Below are 27,191 nucleotides of genomic sequence, written 5' to 3' on the forward strand. Positions count from 1 at the left end.
ATCACTGTTTGCTATGCCCCAGCCTAGTGGCCCCCCCCCCTCACATTCTACAAACCCGCCCAGGCTCCGCACAGCGGCTTTTGCATATACGTAAGTGGTCTGCCCTGTGGCAGCTTAACCAAATAAACTGCAGCGCCAGTCAGACTGCTCCAAAACTGCCAAATCCCAAGCAAAGATGAGAAAACTGTAGTTCTTGCTGAAGCTCCTGCTGGATGACCTCAGACAGCAGCTGACCTGCACCCCATTGGAGATCCAGAAACTAGTGTGTCTAGTAGTCTGTGTGAGACAACACCAGATTTCAACTACTCTCATAAGGAACACATTCGAGAGGCAGACTCAGGATCCTGGCTGCAGGGCCTCACGACCCAGCCCGCTGCTCCACGCTGTAGCCTTCCTGTGCGTGGCGGAGAAATGATCCTCCTCGTGTCTGGCTCCTGGCCAGCTTGCCGTCAGTGGGTATTTAAGCATCATGTGACCATCCAGGGAAGGGGTGCACAGATGACATGCTGAGACAGCCAGGTGTGGTGGTCATGGCATCACTGGTATTTACTACAGGAGGAAGAAACTTGCCCGCTTTCCTGTCCAGATGTGACCTTTGCTGGCTCAAGGCAGCTGACCACGCCCTGGGTTTTGCAGTTACAATTACATTTTCCATTGTAAGCCCAGGCCCAGAGAAAGGGGACAAGACACTGCTGGGGACTCCTGAGGGCCTTGTGAAATGTGTGGTGAGAGCCCATTTGCCCTCACTCTGAGAAAGGGTCACCTGCCTCTCAGAGGAGAATGAAAACTGGAAAGAAGCTCAAGTCCTTCTTTTAACATATTTTGCACAGTGAATAGAGACAAGAACTTGCCATTTAGCATCTTAAAACGAGGGCGGTTGTGCAATCCAATCCGAGGCTCCGTCTGAAGGAGAGACACAAATGTGTACAAAAACATGAACAAGAATGTGCACCGCAGCCTCTTATGTACCTGCCACAGACCATAAGTAACAAATGTATATGGCTGAGGGGGACCATCGAAGTCTCTACTACAAAGCCACTAGCAAGAATGAGACAGAGCTCCCTCACTCTACTACAAAGCCAATACCAGGAATGAGACAATTACACTCACAACTTTTCTGTAAGTTAGAAGCTGTTTGAAAACAAAAAGTTAGCCCCCAAAATGGGGCCTGACAGATTAAGACCCCTCCCCCTGAAGAATGCAAGGATAGTATAACCTTAGAAAGTCTATTGATGGAACTCATTTTAAATCATAACTGGAGAGAGAAAGCAGGAATGAGATAGACCTGGAGACACTGGTTTGGAAAGCTGCCGCTCTCTATTAAATGGGGGGAAAGTGAGTTATAGGACAAATATAGTATGATAGCATTCATATTTTTAGAATAATGAGAAAAAGAAAACTAATAAAGAACTCTGAATGTGTAAGTATAGAAACACACACAGAGAGACACACACTTTACCAAACCAGCTATGTGACTTGAAAATGGAAAGAGTAAAGCATCTGCCTCATAGGGTTGTTGCAATTACAATTATATTTTTCCATTGAAGGACTAATGAGATAATCCTTGTATAGGATGTAACACAGTGCCTGGAACATAATAAATGCTCAATAAATATCATTATCATATTATTTTGTCAACGAAAGACTCAGAGGCTGAAGCATTTAGGAAAAAAAAAAGTTACATGAAATGCAGAGACCAAATTCAAAACAACCAGCTAGCCAAATAAAAAAGCACAACCCACGTATTTAAAGGAAACAAATACAAAATTGTCAAGGTTACCAAGTTTTACCTTAGTCTGTTCATGGTCGTTTAAATAAAAAAGCAAAACAGTATTTTTTCCAAAAGATTGCAGTACCCACAAAGGAAGAGACTTACGTTTAATCGCAAAAGGGCGGGATGAACTTGTCTTTGCCAAGACATATGGAAAATTCTCGGTTGTGATGCTGGGGGGTTGCATTCTAGACAGACTGACCGTGCTACTCCTGGTTTATCTCGGGGTGCAAATTGCCGTTTCCTTCTCCTGAGTGTGACGCACACGATGTGCTTAGTCCATCCACTGAAAGCAAGAGAAAGTGTCTGTTTTCCTTTTATATTATTGTGGGAAGAAAAAAATCTATAAGCAAATGTAAACTATTTAACAATGGTTACCTCTGGGAAATAGGATTAGGAGATAGTTTACTAGTTGCTGCATATGTTTCTATAGCGTTTGAATGCTTTACATGTTCATAGATCACATGGGTAGTTTGTAAAAGAATTAACGAGATCATTTCAATATCTAAGCCATCCCTTTTCTGTCTAGTTCTTCCACAATAGATGGGATAGTTTGCTTTCTAAGCTCATCAGGAAAAAATACATATAAACTGCGCACTTTTCTCTAAAATCCATTTCTACCTCTTCAGTCCATAGCATCTACTGGGAGATGCTAGTGTGCGATTCCAATCTGGAGGAATTACAGTCAGTGAATTGGGGAGGAGGCACCAGTCTCTCCAACTTCACAGCGAGATTTCCACCCTAAAGTCCGAGATCCTCACAGTGAAGGTTTTAGAGTGAAATCTTACAGTTCCAGAGTATCCCACCTCATCCCTTCCCCCAGATCCTCATATTCTCCCAGAAGATTTACCCACAGTCAGCCCCTTTCCCGAGAACCAGAGGAGAAAATGAATTCATAAGAACACTCATGGGGAGAGAACAGAACAGTTGATACTGAAGGAGATTTTTCAACTATTCTTCAAGCCAAACATGGTCCCATTCCTGAAGCAACTCACACAAGATGGCCGCCCCCATTTGGTCAAAGGTGGCTGCCCCCATGTGGTCAAAGATGGCCACCATAAGATGGCTGGCAGGGAGGGCAGTTGTGGGCGATCAGGCCAGCAGGGGAGGGCAGTTGGGGGTGATCAGTCCTGCAGGGGAGGGCAGTTGGGGGCAACCAGGATGGCAGAGGAGGGCAGTTAGGAGTCACCTGGCCTGCAGGGGAGGACAGTTAGGAGTGGCCTGGCTTGCAGGCAAGGACAGTTAGGGGTGACCTAGACTGCAGGGGAGGGCAGTTGGGAGCAACCAGGCCAGCAGGGAAGGAAAGTTGGGAGGGACAAGGCCTGCAAGAGAGGGCAGTCAGGGGCGACTAGACTGGCAAGGGAGGGCAGTTACGGAGGACCGACCCGGCAGGGGAGGGCAGTTGGGGGCAACCAGGTCAGCAGGGGAGGACAGTTATGGGCAATCAGACCAGCAGGGTAGGAGTTAGGCATTGATCAGGATGGCAGGAGAGTGTTTAGAAGGTGATCAGGCTGGCAGGCAAAAGCAGTTAGGGGCAATCAGGCAGGCAGGCGAGCAATTGGAAACCAGCAATCCTGGATTGTGAGGGGGAAGTCCTCCTGCCCATTTAGGCCCAATCCCAGTCAGACATCCCTCTCGGGATCCCAGATTGGAGAGGGTGCAGGCTGAGCTGAGGGACACACACACACACTCATGCATGAATTTCATGCACTGAGCTTCTAGTTCACAATAAAAACTAACATTTATTGAGTATATACTATGTGTTTGGCTAATGCTAACTACTCTTCATGTGTTAATTTATTATCCAAGGTAAAGAAGGTAATATTACTATTGTCCCCAATTTACAGATGAAAACACTAAGGCTTGGAAAGCTTGATAACTTGCTCTAATTCTCACAGCTAATAAGACACTGGGTTTGAACTCAGATCACTCTGGGTTTGGAGCTCATGCTCTGTTATACACTTCCTTGGGATAAATCTGAAGGTGTTGAACATCATAACCTTGCAAGACATTAAGAATAATTGCCAAAGATTTTCAATCCTGAAAAGCTTTAAAAAATAAATAAATAAAAAGAATACAGTGGCAACAATCCAGGTGTCCATTGATGTGTGAATGGATAAACAATATGTGTATATACATACAATGAAATATAATTCAGCCTTAAAAAGAAAGGAAATTCTGACGCTTTTATACAAATGGGTGAACCTTGAGGACATTATGTTAAATTAAATAAGCCAGACACAAAATATTGTGTGAGTCCATTTGTATGAAGAACACAGAGTAGTCAATTTCACAGAGACTGAAAGTAGAATGTGGTTACCAGGGTCTGGGGAAGGGTAGATTGGGGAGTTAGTGCTCAGTAGGTTTAGAGTTTGAGTTTGAGATGATGGTGATGGTGATGGTTGCACAACAATGAGAACGTACTTAATGCCACTAAATTGTACACTCAAAAAGAGTTAAAATGATACATTTTATGTTAAATGTGTTTCACCCCAATTTTTTAAATGTTTTTATTTATTTTTAGAGAGAGAGGAGGTGAGAAGGAGAGAGAAACATCTATCAGTTGCCTCCCACATGCACTAGGAATTGAACCCACAAACCGTGACCTTTCAGTACAAAGCACAATGCTCAACCAACTGAGTCACACCAGCCAGGGCCACATTTTTTTTTTTTCAATTGATGTCTGGTCCCAAACCAGTTATATCAGAATCTTTCCAGAATAGACCCCAGCTATCTATCCTATCTAATAAAGAGGTAATATGCAAATTGACTGTCATTCCAACACACAAGATGGCTGCCCCCATGTGGTCAAAGATGGCCACCACAAGACGGCCAGCAGGGGAGGGAAGTTGTGGGCGATCAGGACAGCAAGGGAGGGTGGTTAGGGGTGACCAAGCCAGCAGAGGAGGGCAGTTGGAGGTGACCAAGCTTGCAGGGAAGAGTAGTTGTGGGGGGGACCAGGCCTGCAGGATAGGCAGTTGGGGGTGACCGGGCTGGCAAGGGAGGGCAGTAAGAGGTGACTGGGTCTACAGGGGAAGGAAGTTAGGGGCAATCAGGCCAAAAGGGGAGCAGTTAGGTGTCGATCATGCTGGCAGGGGAGTGGTTAGGGGTGATCAGGATGGCAGGCAGAAGCAGTTAAGGGTAATCAGTCAGGCAGGCAGGTGAGCAGTTGGGAGCCAGCAGTCCTGGATATTGAGAGGGATGTCAGACTACCCATTTAGACTGTAAATGGGCAGTCTGACATCCCTCAAGTGGTCCCAGATTGAAAAGGTTGCAGGCTGGGCTGAGGGACACATACACCCCCATGCACAAATTTCATGTGCTGGGCCTCTAGTTAAGATAACAATAACAACAACTAGGTATTTCTCATGAGCACCCAGGGTTGAAAACACCAGGGTTCAGGACTTGGAAATCTGAAACTCACCATGCTGGCGGTCCATGGCGTCACTGAGACTCTGGTTATCCCATTCCCACAAAGGGCTGAAAGCAAGTCCTTTTCATTGCCGAGTCCCCTGGCCTGTTGCTGACTAAGGTGGCCTGGATCCAAGAATTAATGGAAGCTTCCGGAAGCAGAAAGCCCTGTGGCATACTGGGTGTTTCTCTGGCTTGTAATTGACTACATAATGCCTAACCCTCCCCCACTTAATAGTTCAGGAAGAGGAGTGATTATCACTCAAGTGCTGTGATTTCAGGATGAGGTCGTGAGGTTCCCACTGAAAACTAGTTCATGGCACTGATGGAGTCCCTCTGTCTATAACTTAGATGCATGTTTCCGGTATTTGGGCTGCCGCACAACTTTGGGGGGATTCTCACAATGGGAGTTATGATAGAGGCTTACTGTAAGAGAGAGGAATGGCATTGGGCCTTCGGCTCAGCAGCAAGCATTCTCAGGGCTAGATTCTAATATGCCCTCAAGTGAACCACATTCTGTAGGAAACAGACATACTAGATGTACCGGTTAATAATGCAGATTGTATAATCAAAGAAAACACAATAATTTCAAGAGAAACATCAAAAGTGCTTTAGTCAAAGTAATGTCTATCGCTAGCTACACATTTCCCCCATCTTTCAGGTAATTTGTGGATACCGTCCCAATAGAACTTTTCTTGTTTTGAGGCAAACCATTTAGAGACCCGATTTTCCACTTCTTTGTACGTTTTTAAGTGCTGCTCAGAAAGTGCGTGTGCCATCCACCGGAACAAGTGGTCATCTGAAGGAGCAAGGTCTGGTGAACATAGCGGGTGGGTTAATACTTCCCAGGCAAGATCTTTTAAAATATCTTTAACTGGTTTTTGAAGTGTGTGATGGGGCATCATCATGAAGCAAAATTACTTTGCCGTATCTCCTGGCACATTCTGGTCATTTCACGATTAAAGCGTGGTTCAAATTGTTATCTGTTGTCGATAGCAATCAGTATAAATGGTTTCACCTGGGTTTTAGAAGTTCATAATACACCTTCCCACACCTTCTTGATCCCACAAACACAGAGCATTGTCTTCTTTCTGAAACGATTTGGTCTTGCAGTCAATGTTGATGGTTGACCTGGATCAACCCATAATTTTGTGCATTTGGGATTTTCAAAATAAATCCACTTTCATCACCAGTCATAATATGATGCAAAAAAGACTTTCTTTCATGCCTTTGAAGCAACATTTTACTGATGACTTTTTGGTTTTCCATTTGCCTTTCATTCAGTTGATGTGGCATCAATTTTCCTTCCTTTGATGTATTTTCCATTGCTTGTAAACAATCGGAAATTGTTTAATCTTTCTGCAAGTTGTTTTTTAGTATGACACACATCTTCATCCAATAATGCTTGTAATTATTGGTCTTCAAACTTTTTTGGTTGACCTGGACATTCTTTGTCTTTCACATCAAAATCATCACTTTTAAAGTGTTTACAAGTATCTTGAAATGGAGCTTGTTCACCATAAGCTTCCTGAAGTATACAATAACTTTCAGCAGCACTTTTCTTCAAAATAAAATAGTTAATTAAAACTTCCTGCAAATGCTCTTTTTTTGGTACGAAATCCGACATTTTTTAAGTAAAATTATCTATGATGTTAACATCTTCAGCAAATTTGACATGAAGTTTTGAAGCTTGCTGTCAATACAACAAAATAGCATACATATCAAATCGCATATACACTGAGTGGCAAGATTATTATGATCTCTGGATGCATAATAATCTGGCCACTCAGTGTATATCCTATATAATAAAAAGCTAATATGCAAATTGTCCCCTCAACCAGGAGTTCAACCAAGCAGGCAGGTCAGCCAACCACCCATGTCCCCTCCCTCTAGTCAGGCTGGCCAGACCCCACCCATGCACGAATTCATGCACCAGTCCTCTAATACATATATATATATATATATACTAGAGGCCTGATGCACAAAATTCGTGCACAGGGAGGGTGAGTCCCTCAGCCCAGCCTGTACCCTCTCCAATCTGGGACCCCTCAAGGGATGTCCGACTGCCCCCAACTGCCCTCCCTTGCAGGCTTGGTGCCTCCCAATTGCCCTCCCCTGCTGGCTATCTTGTGGTGGCCACCCTGTGTCCACATGGGGGCAGGATCTTTGACCACATGGGGGCAGCCATCTTGTGTGTTGGAGTGATGATCAATCTGCATATTGCTCTTTTATTAGATAGGATGTGTGTGTGTGTGTGTGTGTGTAAGTGTGTGTATACATATGTGTGTGTGTGTGTGTGTGTATATGTGAGTGTGTATGTGTATACACACACACACACACATCAGATTATGATGATCTCTGAATGCATAATAATCTGGCCACTCAGTGTATATCAACATATGTGTAACTCCATCTATTGAAAAAAATCTGCATTAATGAATACACCTAGTATTCATTCAGCCAATATTTCTTAAGCTCCTACAATGGGCAGTATTTAAAATATTAATAGACAGTGGCACAGAATCAGACAAGGTGCTCTGCTGGGCCCAGGTGTAACCCTTAAATTGCTGGACCACAATGAGGTCAGGGGGATTCAGGGGAGAGGCCAGGGTGGTTGGGACATTGGATGGGTAGCTTCTATTTACCAGACAATTCAGAAACATTTCGATATTTTAACATCCGGGAAGGCTATAAGAGTAGGTGCCAGGTGAATGACAGCTTGACTTGGGCATAGAGGTGAACAGTTCAGCCCAAGTCCCTGACATCATGGATCAACCTTCTAGCGCAGGGGCTTTTTCCATCATAGACCAAATAAATATTTTAGCCCTTTTAGGCCTTAGGTCTCTGTCCCAGCTACCCAACGCTGTCACTGTAACACGAAAGCAGCCATTGACAAGAGTAAACAAATGAATGTGGCTGTGTGCCAATAAAACTTTATTTATAAAACAGCAGGATGAAGGTGGCCCATGGACCACAGTTTGCAAACCCCTGTTCGAGTGGGTGAGACAGTATACCCATTTATTCTTTCATTATACAAATATTTATCAAGCATCTTCTCCATGACAACGATTGCAGTGGGCACTTGAACAAGATAATGGTCTCTGCCCACACAGCACTTATACTCTCATGGGAGAGGCCAAATCAGTCATGTTCATGTGCTACGGTAAGATGGGAGCAATCAGGAAACTGAGAAGGGGAGTTAGCCAGTCTGGGAGTTCAGGGAAGGCTTCCTGGGGAAGGTGGTTACATGCTGCCTGCTCAGACCAGCCGGAGAAGCACATGTCTTTCCTTGTCGGTTGTCTGTCATCACTTGCTCTTCCCTTGTGTCCCCCAGTCTCTGAACAGCTACAACAACGGAGACGTGGAAGGCTCCAGGCGGCTTGGGAGGAATGCCAAGTGGGTGGCCATCGCCTCCATCATCATCGGCCTTCTCATCATCGGTGTTTCTTGTGCGGTCCACTTCGCATGGAAGTAAGTAGGCCCTTTGGAATCCCTCCCGGTGTAGAAGAATGCCCGTCGGGATCCGTTAGGCTGGGTTAGGTTATTCTCTGGTAACAGACAATCGCAAACAAAAGCATTTTCATTTTTTTCTTCGCTGTGGTTACATGGGAGGTCTGGGAAGGGTCTCTCCTCCACAGGATCATTCGAGGCCCCGTGCTATCCAAAGCTCCAGCACAACATTGCTGCTCTATTTAGAACAGAGGTCAACAAAGGTTTCCACTAGAAGGCCAGATAGTAAATGTTTCAGGCCTTGAAGGCCATATGGCCTCTATCACCATCTCAGTCCCAACTACTGAACTCTCGCCATTTTAGCACAAAAGCAGCCATCTATGATATGAATGGGCATGGCTGTGCTCAATAAAACTTTATTTACAAAACAGGTTGTTGGCCTGTGGACCATAGTTTTCCAACCTCTGATCTAAAATATGAGGCCTCCTCAGGGGAGAGAAGACCAGAGAATCCCACCTGGGTTTCCACTGCCTCAGCCCTGGAGTGGCGACTGTCACTTAGACTCACAGCTGGCTAAACCAAAGCACCCCGTCCCACCTAACCGTAAAAAAGCAGGACTGCGGGAGAGTAAATGGGATACCTGGGATTATTATTTGTTCTGCCTGACCCTAGGATCGACTCAGTGTGTTCCAACATGGTATTGCACTAAACTAGCCAAAATGTTCTTAAAGGGCAGAAGGTTCACCACATGCTTTTGTTACTGCCAGCGAGCTCTCACCTCATAAGGAGATGGATGCTGTTGGTGTTTCTTTCTGGATTTGGGAAAATTTATTCAGATTTCTCTGATCAGCTGAGTTGGGCTCCATCTGCTAGAATCAATGACCTTTTCCATCAGAGGGTAAGGTCATGTGACGGACAACCAAGACTCAGAAATGAGATGCCCAATCCATCACTGACTCCCTGTACAACTCCTGGAAAGGCAGATAAGAACTCTGGGAAATTCTTTAGCTTCACGGCCAGAGCAGCACAGTTATTCCCATGCCATTTACCAGGAGCTGAGTAGGTCGGCCTCTTTGGCTGAATTTCAGGAAGGGGTCAACAGGTGAGTGAGGACACCCTTGAGCCTGCCGGATCAGCCAGCCCACCCTTGGCAGCCAATGGCCTAGTAAACTTCCTATGGTACAAGCCAGACCGAGGAGCAATCAGGGCATCTGCACGGAGGAGGAGATGTCAAAACAGGAAGTGTCACAAAGGAAAGAATGGAGGGCTTTGGGCAAAGAGGGAACAGACGTGAGGCAAATGGCTGAAAGTTTCATAGGAAGTTAGGAGCAGAGGGGGGATGTGCAACCAGGAAGTCTGGTGCCATCGAATGTGGGGTTACTAGGACAGCCATCTGCGTAATGTCCCTAAACCTGTTTCTTCCTCTGTGTAATGCGAATGAAGGTAGTACCCATTTAACAGCTATTGTGAAGGTGAACTAGTGTTTTTCAACCTTTTTTGGGCAAAGGCACACTTGTTTCATGAAAAAAATCACGAGGCACACCACCATTAGAAAATGTTAAAAAATTTAACTCTGTGCCTATATTGACTATATATAAAGTAATTCTCTTGAATAGGAATCAAATAAACACAAAGAAAGTATTTTATAATTACTTTATTATGAAATATTAAGTAAACAAAATAGTGAAAAATTATAAAATTCTTCACCTACGGCACACCAGGCAACTTCTCGCGGCACACTAGTGTGCCGCAGAACAGCGGTTGAAAAACGCTGAACTAGAGGATCCACAAAATGTGTATAACAAGGTGCTGTTCCTTAGTTGGTGCACAAAAAATACAAACCATTTATTAATCCTGACATTACTATTGTTACCATGACTGGGAGAGCATCTGAGAATTTAAGATGCCACTAAATCGAGTTCAAGGCTTTGAACTCATGAGCAAACTCAAAGGATGGTGTGTGTTCTGAGAGAACAAGGCCAAGTCCTGGCTTAGCTCCTAGAGACTTTGGAAAATACATACTGCCCAGACCCGTGCCCGCGTTGAGTGGGTTGTCATAGTGGCTGACACTCACACACCAGGGACTGCTCCAAGCCTTTACGTGAATTAATCCTCAGTGACTCTTCAGAGAAACCCTATGAGGCATTATTATCCCTGTTTCACAGGTGAAGAAATTGAGGCTCAGAGAAGGGAAGAAATCAAAGATTTGCCTGATGTCTCACAGCTAGTGATTGGTAACGACAGGGTTTAAACCTGGAATATCTGGCTCTGAAAGCTGTGTTCTTAGCCACAACACCACACAGCCTCTAAGCCAGCATGTGCCTTCCAGTACGCTCAGTGACAAAGGCCAATGGACGGCACTGGCCCTGCAGCTCCCTCCGGGATTGTTTTCCATGAGGCTGGTAGGTGGGGCTTCCACCTACGAAACTACACGTGATGGGTCAGAGCCCGGGAAAGAAAATCAAAAGACGTTAGGAGTTAGGCAAGGAACATACATGAATGAAGCAGCCTGGCTGTGGGACAATAGGGAGTGGTGGGGACTGGGGCGAATTAGAGAGCTCCATTTGAAGGGAGCAACCACCACTCTGCTCCAGCTAATTGTTACCACTTAGATGCAGACTCCATGGGGCCCATTTTCCCAAAGACATTGGAAAGCTGGGTTTTCGTTTCAAATCTCCTGGCTTTTAAATGCTGACGGTCAATTCACATTGCTTAAAAACATTGTGAGGGTCAAAAAAAAAAAAAAGACAAACCAAAAACATACAACCACCACAGCAGCAACCTGGAGATTATCTACTTTACAGTCTCTGGTGGACAATTTGCATTTCGAATTTCAGTTTGCCCTTTAGACCCCACCCAAGAAGTTTTATAAGGGGCCCGGAAGTCTTCCTTTGGGGGACTTTGTCCATCTTTAACATAAATATTTCTACCTGAAGACACGGCAGTGGTGTGTATACGCTTGTGACTGAGGCTCTGTTAATAGTCCTACACTGTGAGCGGGAGTCCCTTCTCTGCTCCTGCCTCCTAAGAGGCAGTGTGCACAGAGGTGAGAACATGGACTTCTGCACCGTTTTACCAGGATTCAGATCCTAGCTCTGCCACACATACCACCCTGGCAAGTTATTAAACTTTCTGTGCCTTCATTTCCCTGTCTACAGAGTGAGGATAGAATCACTTCCCTGTCTGTAAGGTCAGGATCCTTTTCAATAGACACCTTTCCCTCCATGTGAACCAAGAACTCAAAAATGTCTTCCAGAATTAGAACCCATGGAGCAACTCGAATTGAAAGGCTCATGCGTGCACATGTGTGTGTGTGTGTGTGTGCACGCGTGCTTGCGTGCGTGTAAGATACTAGGGAATGGAATTGATTCTATCTTCTGTTAAGTCCAACAACAAAGCCGATTTCTCATCCTTTGAAATAAAATCTCCCAGCCTTAGGGAGGACTGAATGGCAATTCGGAAAATTACAGCCCACAGGTTCCCAAACCCTGGGCTGCCTCCGAGTTTCCTGAGGAGGCTCAGGGGGAGTTGGCATCCAAGCCCCACGCCGATGGATTCCATCCAACTCGCTATGTCAGTAGTGAGGCCCGGGGGTCTGCATTCTCCAGCCCCCAACAGCCAGCCAGGAACCCAGATGCTGGTGGCCAGAACAGTTTTTGCTAAAACCTGGCACTTGTCCTCCCTCCCAAAGGCAAAAGGAAGGTGGCGCTAACCACTGCCAGTCATTAACAGAGCGGTCAGTTTTCATTACATCAGCAAACTCATCCTCCTAATGTGGTGCATCTAAGGCGGGGAGTCAGGTTACTGCCTAGGAGATGTGCCCGAGGGAGGCTCTTTTGTGAGGATCTGAAACGGCAGCCAGGACTTCCAGGGAGGGGCTGGGAAAACCCCACGTTAAGGCTGTCCAGCCCAGAGACAAGACAAAGAGCCTTGAATATATGAGTTCTCCAAGTCTCCTTTATAAACTGTCTGAAGTAGGCTATTGCCTTTTTTTAAATGGTTCAGTCCTGCCTTTTAAAAAATTATTCTGTATCCATTATCAATAAAACTGTAACTAATCTCAAAAGTCCCTGCCTTTTAAAAAAAAAATTGTTTTATCTTTATCAAGAAAACTGTATCCAATCTTTTCTCCCCCAAATGATCAAAACTCCAGGTAGTTTATTTTCTTGGAATAGACTCAGGTCAGCATAGCCTTTACCCAAACTCATAAAAAGGTCTCCCCATTCTGATTTTACAGGGTACCTCTGTAAGCCACGTGGTGTTTGTGGAGCCAGGTAGGACAGTTTTGTGGCATCAGATCCATCAGAGCTGGGAATCACTGAACTGAAATATTCCACTGTTTTTGACAGAGCGCTGTGCTGACAAAAGACGGCCAGGAACGCCGCACTGCGCATTAAAAATGCTTGTTTGTCTTTCATACAAATCAGACCTTCATGTTGCAGGTTTTCCAAATGGAATCAGAAACTTGCAATCTCTCAAAGTCATACAATCATTGCTCTCAGGCTGCTAGGGAGAGTGGAAAGCAGAGGTGAAGCATTTAAATACTGCAGACAGCTATTTATCAATCCTAATCGTTCGAGTCCCTGGCCACAGTCACATGTCCGCAGGCTTTGACTTTCAGCTGATGCCTTGAGGATTAAAGCAAGGTTGGGTGACTCCAATCATGTTTCTCAAAGCCTCAGAGCCACCTGCGACAGATTCAGCTGGACTGCTTGGGAAAATGCAGATTGCTGGGCCCCGATCAAGAACCTGGGCCTCCCTGAAATATTCATTATCATAAGCTCATCATCCCCCAAATATGGTTCTAAGTATTCTAAAAGCCCCATTTTTCTAGGGTTTTACCTGTGTGCACATATGCCACAAAACAGGATATTTTATTTTTTATTAACATATCTTTATTGATTTCAGAAAGGAAGGGAGGAGAAATAGAAACATCAATGATGAGAGAGAAGCATTGATTGGCTGCCTCCTGCACTCCCCCCTGTAGGTTGAGCCCAAAGGGTTATGTGCCCTGATCAGGAATCTAACCATGACCTCCTGGTTCATAGGTCAACACTCAACCCCTGAGCCATGCTGGCCTGGCGAAAACAGAATTTTTTTTTAAATGTTCTTAATATGTTTTTATTGATTTTTTTTTTTTTTTTTTTTTTTTTTTTAGAGAGAGAGAGGAAGGGAGAGGGATATAGAGATAGAAACATCATCAATCAGCTGCCTCCTACATTCCTCCTACCAAGAACTGAGCCTGCAACCCGGCGTGTGCCCTGACCGGGAATTGAACCAGTGACCTCTTGGTTCATGGGTCGATGCTCAACCACTGAGCCACACCAGCCAGGCAAAACAGGACATTTTTACATTCCTAAGATACCTGGTAGAAGCTTTCTATCCTCTCTAGAAAGTGTACCCACTTCCCAAGTTTCCTCTTCTCTCTCTCCTCGTAGTCAGGCTCATGGTCACATATCTGGTTTTCAGTGGAACTTCCTTAGCGGCAAAGCCAGTTGACCGTGACAAAGCTTGTGTGTGAGGGAGACAGGTGTTGTCTACCACAAGGATGACAAATGGCAAGTGGTGGAGCTTCATCTTACGCAGGGACTGGGTTATAACGTCGGGGCACAAGGTGAGCTTTTATAATCAGAGTTGATCTTGGAAGCATCCAGAGGGGGGCACCCTGTCAGAGTCTCACACACCATGTCCTGCTCAGTCTGTCAGAGCCAGTGTTTCCTCCAGGGCTGGAACAGATGCTGTTCCTTGGGTTGAACATCACTGGGATCACTCTCCGAGCTCACACTGAAGGCTCAGGAGTCATGTCCCCGTCCACGTTCCTGAGCACTGAGCCAGGGGTGGTCAGAGTCTCCAGCTTCATTTAAGCCGTGACTGCTGTCTTCCGGAGCAATATGAACCGTTGGTATGCCATAAGTTAAACCCATATAATGCAGTTCCACTGAACTTACACCTCTGGTGGTCTTGTAGGTGTCTCGAGAGCCAGGCACGCCCTACTGTGTCAGAAATGCTTGTCATTATTAGAAAGAAGAGCCTTCGTGAGTCCAGGTTTCCCTTAAGGAAGAAGTTGACTTCTAAACAAAATACCTGCCTCCCATCGGCAGGCACAGAATTAGCAGACAGTGACCATTCTGAACTGGATATCGCTCTGTCTTATGAACAGTCTGGAATGAGTCCGTTCCTAATTGCATCAGGATTGGAAGTAAGCGTATATATCAAGGTGCACAAGAAATTGGCCTTTTTCAAAAAACACAAAAGCAAATCCATCTTTTTCCCTATGCTACCGGCTGGAGTAAGGCTTTCTGCGAGTTGTTTTACACAGATATGTCTTCAGAGAACTGCTGTGATTTATGATGAAAAAGAAGGTCAGGAGGGCTTCTCTTTGTTGGTTTAGATAAATTGAGGTAAAGACAAATCATCACTAACAATGGAAAGATTTTTGCTTTGAAAAGGATGTAAACGGGAGGACATGGACAAAGAAATCAGAATAAACATGAAAAAGATGTTCACCCTCACTGGTAACCAGGGAAACACAAGCTAAAGCAACAATAGAATACTCTATTTCCTTTGTCCGCCAGATTGAAGCAATTAAAAAGACAGATAATATCAAGGTTGGTGAGTGTGAAGAACTGGATACTCCACTGTAGGTGGAAGAGTGAGCCTGGACAGGCTTTGGGGGGGTCCATTTGGGTGTGTCTATTAAACTTTGAAACCCACGTGCTCTCCCACCCTGCAATTCTACTTCTCAGTATCCACCCGAGAGACAGGTGCACAAAAAGGCTTGTTCTTTTCCCTTAGGACCTTCTGGGGTGCTTTAAAAAATACCAACGCTCAGAGCCCTCCCTGTACCAGTTAGCTTAGAATCTCCAGTGACAGGGCCGGACACTGGTAAATGTCAGGGCACTCGGGATTATTCTAAGGTGCAGCCAGGGTGAGAACCAACGATGTTCATTGCAGTGCTGTTTGAAATAGTGGAAACCTTGAAGCAACCTAATGTCCGCCAGTGTGAAATGGTTACAGAGGCAATGGGTTTATCTGTAGGATAGAATACACCCTACAATTCAGACATGGAAATCTCCCTTGCTTGGCTTTATAAGGCTCCACATGCTCTCCTTCACCAAGCACTCTCCTCTCACTCCTCCACGTCAGCAACATCGAATTCCTGTCTTGGTGGAGCAACACAAATATGCTCCTGCCACAGGGCCTTTGCACTTTGCCGATCCCTCTGCCTAGGATTTTCTTCCTCCTGAAGTCCACATGGCTTTTTCTTTCAGATACTTGCTCATATGTTACCTTAGCAGAGAGGCTAGCCCTGACCAACTTTGCCAAAACAGTGCCCACAGCCCACCCTTCTTCTCTCTGTCCCTTTGTCCAGGTTTACCTTTCTTCCTAGTGTCACCCCCTCAGAAATTATATGTACACATTTACTTATATATTTATATGTTTACTATACTATTTCAGATGTATTTATGTACCAACATATAGTCACTAGAGGCCTGGTGCACAGATTCATGCACCTGTGGGGCCCTTCAGCCTGGCCTGCACCGGAATCAGCAGTCCAACATCCCCATGGGGTGTAGCAGTGTGAAAGCAGCAGACAGCCAGGGAGGAACCAGAGTCCAGGCTGGGCAACACTCCGGTTTATCCTGGCTTACCACAGCCTCCCCTCAGTAGCGCTGCCACAGAGGTGGAAGAGGCTCGAGCAGCCACAGCTGCGCTCACCAGCCATGAGCCTGAAGTCTGGCGCCTGATGGTCAGCTGAGCAGCACTTTCACTGTGAAAGCACACTGACCACCAGGGGGCAGCCCCAGCATTGAGCATCTGCCCCCTGGTGGTCAGTGAACATCATAGCAATCGGTTGACCGGTCGTTAGGTCTTTTGGTTGTTTAGGCTTATATATAGAGAGAGATGTGCTTTTATGGTGTTTCCTACTGCTGAAATGAAAACTCCAGGAACATTCTCATTCCCGCCATTGCCTGTAATAATAGAACATAACACTTCTGGGAGCTTACTTTGAAGGTAGACTGTTGGGGTTTAAATCCAGGTGCTGCCTCAAAGTAGACATGTGCCCTTTTAACCAATCTGTGCCTCAGTTCTCTCATCTATGAAATGGGGATAATACAGTGCCATCATCCAGCCGGCATGGCTTAGTGGTCGACCTATCAACCAGGTGGTCACGGTTCCATTCCTGGTCAAGGTACATGTCCGATTTGCAAGCTCGATCCCCAGTGTGAGGTGTGCAGGAGGCAGCCAATCAATGATTCTCTCTCATCATTGATGTTTCTATCTCTCTCTTTCTTTCCCTTCCTCTCTGAAATCAATAAAAATATATTTGAAAACAAAAACAAAAACAGTGCCTATCTCATAGGGCTGTGAAGATTAAACTGTGTAAAGCACAGTGCGGGGCCCAGGTCCTCACTCTATAGCTGTTGGTGGTATTATAGCAGCGCCTAGAGCACTGCTGGCTGTAAACACTGACTGGCTGTAAACACTGACTGGCTGAATGAATGAGTTATACACACAGGCATGACATGATCCCATTTATGTAAACACACCCACAAGATGAATTTCTAAGTGCATATTTATGGGTTTAATGCAGAGAAAAATTTCTGGAACCAGCATGCCAAATGCTAACAGTGTTAGTAACCCTTAAGGAGAATGAGATTCAGAAATGCTCACAAGGCATTTTGCTGCATCTGTACCATTTATGGTTGGGTTTTTTTGGGGGGAGTTGCATGAACCCCGGGTAAAATAAAATACGTTTCCAAACATAATCTGTTTCTCTAAGGTGCTCAGACTCCAAAGCATGTGGTTCTGCTAGTCCGCGTCAGCACTGTTTAATCAAAAAGGACGCCCTGGGCGAGAAGGGTGGCCCGGCTCCTCCTCTCCTTCTCACTCTGTCTGTTTGCACCACACAGATCCTGAGCGGCCGGCCGCCGCCCCTCGCATGGAGGTTGGACCTCATCCACACACACCCCAGCGGAGTTTCTGAGGAATGGATCCTGCCTTCCGACTGTGAGATCTTTTCCTCCAGGACTCTCCAGAGGCAGGTCCCTGGCAAATGAACTTTTAAAGTCCAAAGTGTAGGAAAACCAAGCAGCACAGCCAGATCCGCCAGCCATTGGTTTTTATTTTATTTTTTTAATCAAGTCTCACTGTTTCAGTTTAGCAAAAGCCATTGTGTCCATTCCTCTTCTCCAGAGATGAGCCTCAGGAAATCCCATTACTTTGTGGGAGGGTGGAGGGAATGAGCAATGGCTGTTATTTTCAATGTCAAGTACAAACATTTGCAGCATGTTTACCGTTGTCTCACAGAGCCGAGTGTGCGCATTTTTTCCTTTTATTTTTACATGTAGCTTCGCTTCAATCTTCAGTAGCTCCTCCCTCATCAGAGACACAAACACAGGAGCCTCTGGCCTTCGGTCTGGGCCCAGTTTTCCTAAAGGCCCCTTTCTTGCTCGCATCCACCGCTGTCCACTTGACCTGGACCTCACTCTCCACTCCAACAGATGAGAACGTACAATAATAGGTACACGAGCACCTTCCCCATCCCAGTCTTGGGAATAAACTGGCTATGTTTATGGAATGTGCTTTTTTTCCAAACTCTCTGTTTTTGTTTGTTTGTTTGTTTTGGGGGGGGGGTGTTTGTTTTTTGCAAATCTCAGGCAAGATCTTTGATTTTCCTGGATGCCTCCTGGAAATGCCGCCCATTGTATTTCTTTTCTGTCAAATGTAAGCCCTTTAGGTGTGATTGTACCCGTTTGATGGCGCCATTATTCCGCCTGCCAGAACACGCTAGCCCCGTGTTCCGCAGGGTGCGAGGCATACCACTGGCGGGCCACAATTTTTAAGTCATTTATAGACACAACAGTAAATGCCGCGGAATCCCAGAGAGCATTTCCCCTTTCTATCCTTTTTCAGTCTCTGTTTCCGGCTCATGGGTCCTTACCCCCTTTCTGAAACGTTGGCTCCTTTCCTGTCTCAGGAAAGAAAGAGCAGGTCTCAGGTTCAAAGTCTTCTGTCAAGACAGAACTTAATACTTGATGTTGTGGTCATTGTGTTTATTAACTATCTTCCATGTACGCCTTCCTCCTAGGGATTTGATATATCATTTCTGTTCAAATAAATTTACTTGAAAAATGAGTGGGCTCAGCAAATATCTAGTGATTAACACAACAGGTGACATGTACCTTAAGGCAAAAATGAGTTCAAGAACTAATATTGGCGACACGGTGATAATAAACTTTCTTTCCTAAGAGAAAAGGCAGCTTATTCTGAGTGAACATGAGGCAGAGTCAGAACACGTGGGTTCCACGTGTGTCCCTGGCTGACGATGCAAACTGATGTTAGGCAAGTCTCTCCGCCTCTCCGTGAAATTTCCTCTCCTGGAGAAACGGGAGAACACCTGCCTACGCTCCTCAGTGTTCTTATGAGAATGAATTGGCATAACAGGCGAATGCCCCGGAGAGAAATGCTAAGTGTTGTTCCTAGATTATTGTGACTCTCAGGCATCGTTAAAATCCCGGACCCCCGCAAAAGGTAGACTTTGACGGGCTCTGGGTCCCGCCTGTCACTTGGCCCAGGGGGACGCTGAATCAGGGTCACGAAGCCTCAGCACACGGAGATCCGTGCGCCAGTCCCGGAGATTGGATCCTCGTTTCTGTTTCTGACATCGTGGTTTTTGTTGGTTCGTGTTTGGCTCCCTGATCTTTTACCCAAATCAAATGCAAGGTGTTGCTGAGAGGCAGAATAAAAAATGGTTTTAAGTAAGCCTGTTTACCACGGTGTGCAAATGTGTTTTCTTGGGGTCCCAAGAGACTCCCGTAACCAGAATGGGCTCATGGGTAGCAGCCTCAGTCTGTAGGAGAGACCACAGAGAGGCCAGGGGCGGGCCAAACAGGTATCAACTGGAACTACTTATGGCCTGAAAGGCCCTTCTAGGAGGCATTGAAAAATGGGGATCCAGTAAAGTCACTGAGAGAGCTCCCTGGGATGGGGGTGGGGGACGGGTCCTGATTTTGCTGTGTGCGCCCCCCCCCCCCCCCCCAGCCTGGCAGAGAGTTTGCATAGTGACAAAGCGGGGTGATGGTCTTCTCCGGGGCCTCCACTCCAAAAAGCACAGACAGAAAAAGGACTGACCAAGCACATCAGCCAGCGCACTCTTTCAGCAGCCAGAGACAGGAAAAGCTAAGCAAAAAGTAGAGTTCACTGCCTCATAGAACTGAAAATGCCAGGGACAGCATCAAGCACGGCTGCGTCTAGGTGCTCAGCCTTCATTAAGAACTTCACTCCAGGCCGAAACCAGTTTGGCTCAATGGATGGAGCGTCGGCTTGGGGACTGAAGGGACCCGGGTTCGATTCCGGTCAAGGGCATGTACCTTGGTTGCGGGCACATCCCCAGTAGGGGGTGTGCAAGAGGCACTTGATCGATGACTCTCTCTCATCGATGTTTCTTCTAGCTCTCTATCTCTCTCCCTTCCTCTCTGTACAAAATCAATAAAATGAACTTCACTCCATCTGTGTCTCTTCCCTAATAATTACAAAGAAAGGGGGGGAAAAGTTCAGTTCGAAATAATGCACAATTGATTCAGAACTGGAACCAGCCATCAGAGTGGACAGCAGCTGCCATGGCCAGGGGTGCCTGGCTCCCCGACAGCCGGCCTGGAGCACAGTCCCGCCAGTGGAACTCAGGATGAGGTCAGCTCACCCCAAACCGTACGGACTGAGGGTGTGTTACTAGCAGGAGAGTCTGATGCTGAGCAGAGAAGAACAAAACAAAAACCACTGTGCACCAAGCTTGCGGCTTCCCCCTCTGCCTCCCACACGCAGGACAAAAGTAACCTCATCCCTTTCCAAACAGTTTCTCCACTCAGCTGTCACCTCATCCATCTCCTCACGCCATCATTATTTACAGAGCGCCCGTCCGACCGCAGAAACGGGGCTCGGCTTCGGAGGTGAAATGATCGAGAGAGGAGCCTGAGGGCTCGCCGTGGAGCAGGGGAGCAGCACCCACACAATCAGAAAGAAACGTGAGCGAAGACAGAGGCAGGAACGGTGTCTCGCAGTCACTCCGCAGGAGGGAGGACTGGCTGGTCCCCAGAGGGGCAGCCTCGGGGGCGAATGTCCCTGTCCCACCACTCGGTGATCGCTAAGGCTGATGGTGCTCTGGATGCGGCCTGTCTTTGCCCACGAGTTATGGGCAGAAGCAGATGCAGACACAAAATCGCTGGCCTCAGCTCCTGTATCAGCAACTTATCTTTGGCTGACACCGGGACAGCTGCCTTCAGCAAAACAGTGTTAGGCCTGTATCTTGATACGTAACCCTAGACCCAGGCTTCTAAATATAAGAAACAGTTTTGGGTCACTGACTACCAAAAAAAAAAATTATTTTAGGACAGTGTCCACACTCATTAGTTACTACCAATCCTTCAAAAATACTCCTGAATGTTGCATATTTGAACCTGGAGAATTACCCTATAAAATAGGTCTCTAAACCAAATACTCTGAATTGTGATTTTTGACAAATACAAAGAGAGGCATAAGGACCACCCAAGCATCACCCATCATCCCTGGAGAAGCCTCGGAGACGGACTGGTTTATGATTTGTTCCCACAGAGACTTATTTGTCAAGGGTCAGAGAGGGGCTGCGGAGGGGCCCTGTGCCTGCTTGGGGTCAGGCACCTGAGTGTCTCCTGGCACCGGTTCTAAGGCCGGAAGAGTGGCCAGATCAAGTGTGCGGTGGTCCAGTCACAATGCTCATCCCCTTCCCCGTCCGAGCGTACACCTGCCCACTCCACACTCAGCCGCTGGTTCGCCGAGGTGCCCTGGCGGCTAGTTTTCCAAAGCTGTCCGCTCCTGGCACTGCGGATTGGCCAGGTGACATGGAATCCTGTGTATGGGGACGAGCTGTGCTTCCGAGAGAGTGTACAGACAGGAACTCGAGAAAGGCCAAATCCTGCCTCTGCGGAGGTAACACATGGCTCATGACCGGCAGGAAAGAGGACCTGACCCGCACACCGGCACCTTGTCGGCAAGGTAAACACAACATTTCCTGAGCCAGCGCCCAAGTTCATCCAGACAATCACACAGCCCTCCCCTAGGTCTCCCTGCCCCTTCGTTTCTGACGGGTGCTGTAATACTACAAACTTAGTGACCTGAAAACAGCCCACACTTATTATCTTACAGGCTGGGAGGTCAGAGGTCTGAAATGGGCCTCGCTGGGCCAAAATCCAGATGCCGGCAGGGTTACATTCCTTTCTGGAGGCTCTTAAAGGAGAATCCGTTTTCTTGCTTTCTCCATCTTCTGAGCAGCCATGGCTCCTGGCCTCCTTCCACCTTCAGTCAGCAATGGCCGCTGTGCTCTCTCTCACATCAGATCCCTCTGGTTCTGACTCCTTTGTCTCCCGTTTTCCGATTTAAGGACCCTTGTGATTACATTCCTCCCCTCTCCCCAATCCAGAATAATCTCCTTATTTTAAAGGCAGCTGGTTAACAACCTAATCCCATTTGCTACCTTAAACCCGCCCCCCACCCCTTACCTTGTAACCTAACATATTCATAGGCTCCAGGATTTAGTATGGGATGTCTTTGGAGGACCATTATTCTGCCTACACATCCTGCTTTCACATTCCTTCCTCAACAGCACTCGCACACAGCCCTGCTGATCTAAAACCCCACCCACCCACCCATCCAATGAAAACCCTAACGTTTAACCATGGCCCACAGAGCCCTAGGTGAGGAGACCCCCGGTTGCCTCTCAGAACTCATCTCCTACCATCCCCCCTCCCTCACTCTGCTGTACCCACACACTGGCCTTCCTGCTGTCCCCAAACCCGCCAAGATCATTCCTGCCTCAGGGCCTTTGTACATGCGAGTGCCTCTGCCCAGTGTCCTGGCTCTTCCTCTTCCCCCAGGTCTCAGCTTCTCACCTAAGGCTGCCACCCACCCCTAATCCCTCGCCATCCCATCACCCTGTCTTGTTTCCTCTGCGCCTAGAAAAGGACGAGAGCTCACATGCTTCTTGAATGAGCAAAAGGCTCTTCCCCCACATGCCCTCCCTCTAGCTAATGCTCACGCCTTTGCCTCTTCTTCTTCTCTGACATGCCAGGGTCTCCTTCCCGCAGGCTCACACAGCCCTGCTGTTTCCTTCAAGGGCCCCCCACAATGGGAATGGGAAACAGGAATCAATTGTGTAATGATCACCTCCTATCTGTCCACCCCAGGACTCGATCAGCCCCTCTGAGAGCAGGAGCCACGTCCGCGTCTTTCACCTCTGCCCGCCTGGTGCCTGGCACACCGTTTTCCAGTCATTGCTTGTTGACTGTAAGAACGAGTCAATATATAGTAACGAGTAAGGGAGAGGTGGCGAAAGAGAAGAGAACCAAATAGTGCTTCATCGCCTGGGCCTCATTTTTACATCCTGGTTTGGCAGCTTTAAACCTGATTTCTGAAGTAAGATGCGACTAACCAAGGACTTGGTTCAAGTCCTGATCCAAAACATTCTCACTTATTTTGTTACCGCTTTTAGAGTGATGGTTTAGGAAAAGGAAATCATGAAAATGCATGTTACACCCAAAAGTTATTTCAAGAAGATACGGATCCCAATAAAGCCCTGTTTGGGTGGGTGGCCATCTCCCCGGGGCTTCCTTTGGGGCTGGGCTGACCCCTAGTGGAAGCGAGAGAAAAGCACTTTAGGGCGGCCCTTTGAGGAAGAGCATATTTCTTTGCTTTTTATGATCTTTTGTTTGTGTAACGGGATCCAGAAACAAGCTGGTGGGAAATCGCACAACTTTGTTAGAGAAAAGAAGCAACAGTCTCTGGAGTAACCTTTAAAGAAAAACGGAAACGGAGATAATGCTATAAGAGATTATAGTGTGCCCGGCACTGTTCTAAGCACGTGTGCCATTTAATCTTTGCAAGAAGCAGCTGACTAAGCTACTATTTGTTGTCCACTTTTGATAAACGGGAAAACTGAGGCACGGGGAGGTTAAGACACTTGCCAAGGGCCATAACTAGGAAGTGGTAGGTGCAGAATTTGAACCGGGGTAGGCTGGCTCCAGGACCTCGACTCCCACCCAGGACAGAACCTGCCAGTAGTCACTGGTTCAAAGCACTAACGTACAGTCGGTTGCTTTTGAAAGATTTTTGGCTGATTTCCAGGATAGCTCACTCTAAGACTCAGTTCTGGCCTCAAAATTCTCAAAAGCAAGGTAGGCACAATCAATGTCACCTCTGTTCTTTAGAAACACCAAAGGTGGATAAGATAGTAAAATTCCCAGTGACTGCGGAAGACGAAGGCTGGCTCAGTGGGGCTTATTCTTAAATCTCTATATTCTGAAATTCTAAACTTAGCTATTTTGCCCCCCCAAAAAGTTGCTTAATCATTTTTTTAATTAGGTAACTATAAAAATAATATTATGGCAAACACATGGTTTGTTATCTGCTAAGTATTGTGCTAAGCCTTTAAAATGTACTTTCACTCAATTGTCATAACAACCTAGATCTAACCACTACTATCAATTCACCTTTTCTTCTGAGGAAACTTCGGCACAGAGAAGTTCAACTACTCATTCAAGGTCACCCAACTCGCAGTGTTAAGATTTGAGCCCAGGCAGTTTGATTCTAAAATCCATTTTCTTAATCACTACGTTTGACTAACTCCCATAAATCATAAACTGACACTCATAGTCTAGCTCATACCTGAGAAAAAAATAACAACACTCCATTCTTTAAAAAAAAAAAAATTAAAAGTCTTACCTTCCTATTTCCCCATTTTCCCTAATTAGTTTCAAGCTTAACATAAATTTGTGGGAGTTGGACTTTGGGGACAGATTTGCATTAACTACAACACATTTTCTGTTTGGAATCTTGTCAGATATGTAAGGTCTCAACTCTATGTCTAAAGTTTATTTTCTATGTACAATACTTGATATCCACAGGGGGGAAAAATCACATACCTGGGTTGTGGGTTCTATCCCCGGTTGGGGTGTGTGTCAGAGGCAGCCTATTGAGATATACAATATATATATATATATATATATATATATATATATATATATATATATATATATATATATATTTTTTTTTTTTTTTTTAATTGATATCAGAGAGGAAGGAAGAGAGAAATAGAAACGTCAATGATGAGAGGGAATCATTGATTGGCTGCCTCCTGCATGTCCCCTACTAGAAATTGTGCCATAAGCCAGGCATGTGCTCTTTGCCGGAATCGAACCTGGGACCCTTCAGTCCACAGGCTGATGCTTTATCCACTTAGCCAAACCAGCTTGGACTCTCTTGATATTTGTCTCATATCAATGTTTCTGGGGGGTTTTTCTCTCCCCCCAACTTCTCTCTCTTTCTCTCTCTTTCTCTCTCTCTCAAAAAAAAAAAAAAAAAATTAAACCATCATCCTATGAGCCAGCAATTCCAGTTCTGGGTATATACCGAAAAGCAGGACTCAAAAAGATACTTGTACAACATGTTCATGGCAACATTATTTACAATAACCAAAAGGTGGACACAGCCCAAGTGTCCATCAATGGATGAACAGGTAAACAAATGTAGTGCATACACACCATGGAATATTTTTTTAAATATATTTTATTGGTTTTCTTTTTTTTTTTTTTTAATCAATCTTTATTGTTCATATTATTACAAAGGTTCCTCATTTCTTCCCCCTTCCACCAGCTTCCCACCCCACCCTCCGCCACCTCCCCACCCCCAATTGTCCTCATCCATAGATGCACAGTTTATGTTCAGTCTCTTCCTCCCTCCCTTCCCCCCTAATTCCCCACCCCCCCCCCCAGAACAGTCAGTCCACTCCCCTCCCATATCTCGGACTCTACTACAATGAACCACTATTATTGTTCGTCAGGTTTTTCAATCTCCTTTTGTTGTTGTTTGTTTTTTTTTAATTAATAAACTTTTACACTTCTAAGAATACATTTTAAAATCTAATAATTTTAAACCTTGTTTTTTTTCTGCCCTGGGAATTGAGAAGCAAACTTGTTTACATGTAAACTTGCCCTTACATGACTATCAAAAGGTGTAGTCATTCAAGTGTAAATGGACAATTGTTTAAACATAGCTGCTGGTTGGAACTGGATTACCTGTTCTGGGTGGGAAGGGCTTGTCATTCCCTTTCTCCATTAAAATTAAGGTGTTAGCTTTAAAACCTCTTTTGGCAAGAGACCTTAAACTTTCAGAACTTTAAATTTTTCAGATAGTAAATCAGTTACTTAGCATTTTCTCAAATCAATAATACCTCCACATGCGCAAGAATACACTTCACACAAAAGACATTTCCAAATAGATCAACCAACCTCATCCAGGCCCCACACAAGGCACTCACAGATCGACACCCTAGCGCTATACTAACTCAACTCATCCAGATCTAAGCCTTCATCACTTGATTCAGCAGACCCTCAAGTTCCCCCAAAAGTTTCCAGCCATGTCTGAGAGGCAGCCTTGGGGCGGAGGCAGGCGAGGAGCGAGCTGTTCCGGGCCTGGCTGCTCCGGGCCTGGCCTCTGTTGCTCTGGTCCGTTCCACAACCAGCTGCTCCGGGTCTGGCCACTGCTGCTCCCGACCTGGCTGCTCCGGGCGTGGCTGCTGCTGCTCCGGGCCTGGCCGCACTCGACCCGGCTGCTCCGGGCCCGGCTGCTATATTTTATTGATTTTCTATAGAAAGGAAGAGAGAGGGATAGAGAGTTAGAAACATCGATGAGAGAGAGAGTCATCGATCAGCTGCCTCTTGCACACCCCCTACTGGGGATGTGCCCGCAACCAAGGTACATGCCCTTGACCGGAATCGAACCTAGGACCTTTCAGTCTGCAGGCCGACACTCTATCCACTGAGCCAAACCAGTTTCAGCCACACCATGGAATATTATACAGCCTTAAAAAGGAGGGGAGTTCTGACATGCGCTACAACATGCATGAGCCTTGAGGGCATTTGCTAGGTGAAATAAGCCAAACGCAGGACAGATGCTGAGATCCCACTCCTATGAGGCACCTAGAGAAGCTAAATTCGAAGAGACAGAGAGCAGACTAGCCTGTGCCAGGGCTTCCGGAGGCCCAGGGAGCTGCCATTTCACTGGCAGGGTCAGTTTTCAAGATGGAACAGTTCTTGAGGTGGACGGGGGTGAGGGTGCCCCAGAATGTGAATGTATTTAATGACACGGACGTGTACATTTGACAATGGTTACGATGGTAAATTTTATGTTACATACATGTATCATTCATGTTTTGAATTTTCTACACTTTATGATGCTTTGATATATTAGGGCACATGTGTCAAACACAAGGCCCGCGTGCCAAATCCAGCCCGCCAGGCCTTGCAATGTGGCCCGCACCGCGCTGTCATCACTGCACTCCGCTGTCAGTTTATGACATTGTCAGTTTATGACTGTTCAGTAAACCATTCGGCCTGCGATTTAGGCTGGATTTTAGATTTTGGCCCCTTCTCTGATTGAGTTCGACACCCCTATATTAGGGCCTCAGGGACAGGGAGAGACTGCCCCTCCCTGCTAGGTTAGGTTAACCTAACCTAGGGATAGTAAATGA

The 27,191-nt window shown here is 46.1% G+C and overlaps 1 protein-coding gene across 2 annotated transcripts in view; it reads left to right on the forward strand.

The window, feature by feature from the left end:
* Positions 1-19,406, forward strand: part of TMEM233 (transmembrane protein 233) — a 33,265-nt gene extending 13,859 nt beyond the window's left edge. Inside the window, exons 2-3 of one of the 2 annotated variants that reach the window (XM_084868398.1) lie at positions 8,517-8,653; positions 17,548-19,406. In XM_084868398.1, coding sequence (XP_084724524.1) covers positions 8,517-8,653; positions 17,548-17,554 — 144 coding nt within the window. In that variant the 3' untranslated portion in view covers positions 17,555-19,406. Of the gene's footprint in view, positions 1-8,516; positions 8,658-17,547 lie in introns of both variants that reach the window. The other variant, XM_084868399.1, reaches the window with a different exon arrangement.
* The last annotated feature ends 7,785 nt before the right edge of the window (positions 19,407-27,191 follow it).

The sequence above is a fragment of the Pipistrellus hanaki genome (genome assembly GCF_964339955.1).
Source record: "Pipistrellus hanaki genome assembly, chromosome: 19".
NCBI lineage: Eukaryota > Metazoa > Chordata > Mammalia > Chiroptera > Vespertilionidae > Pipistrellus > Pipistrellus hanaki.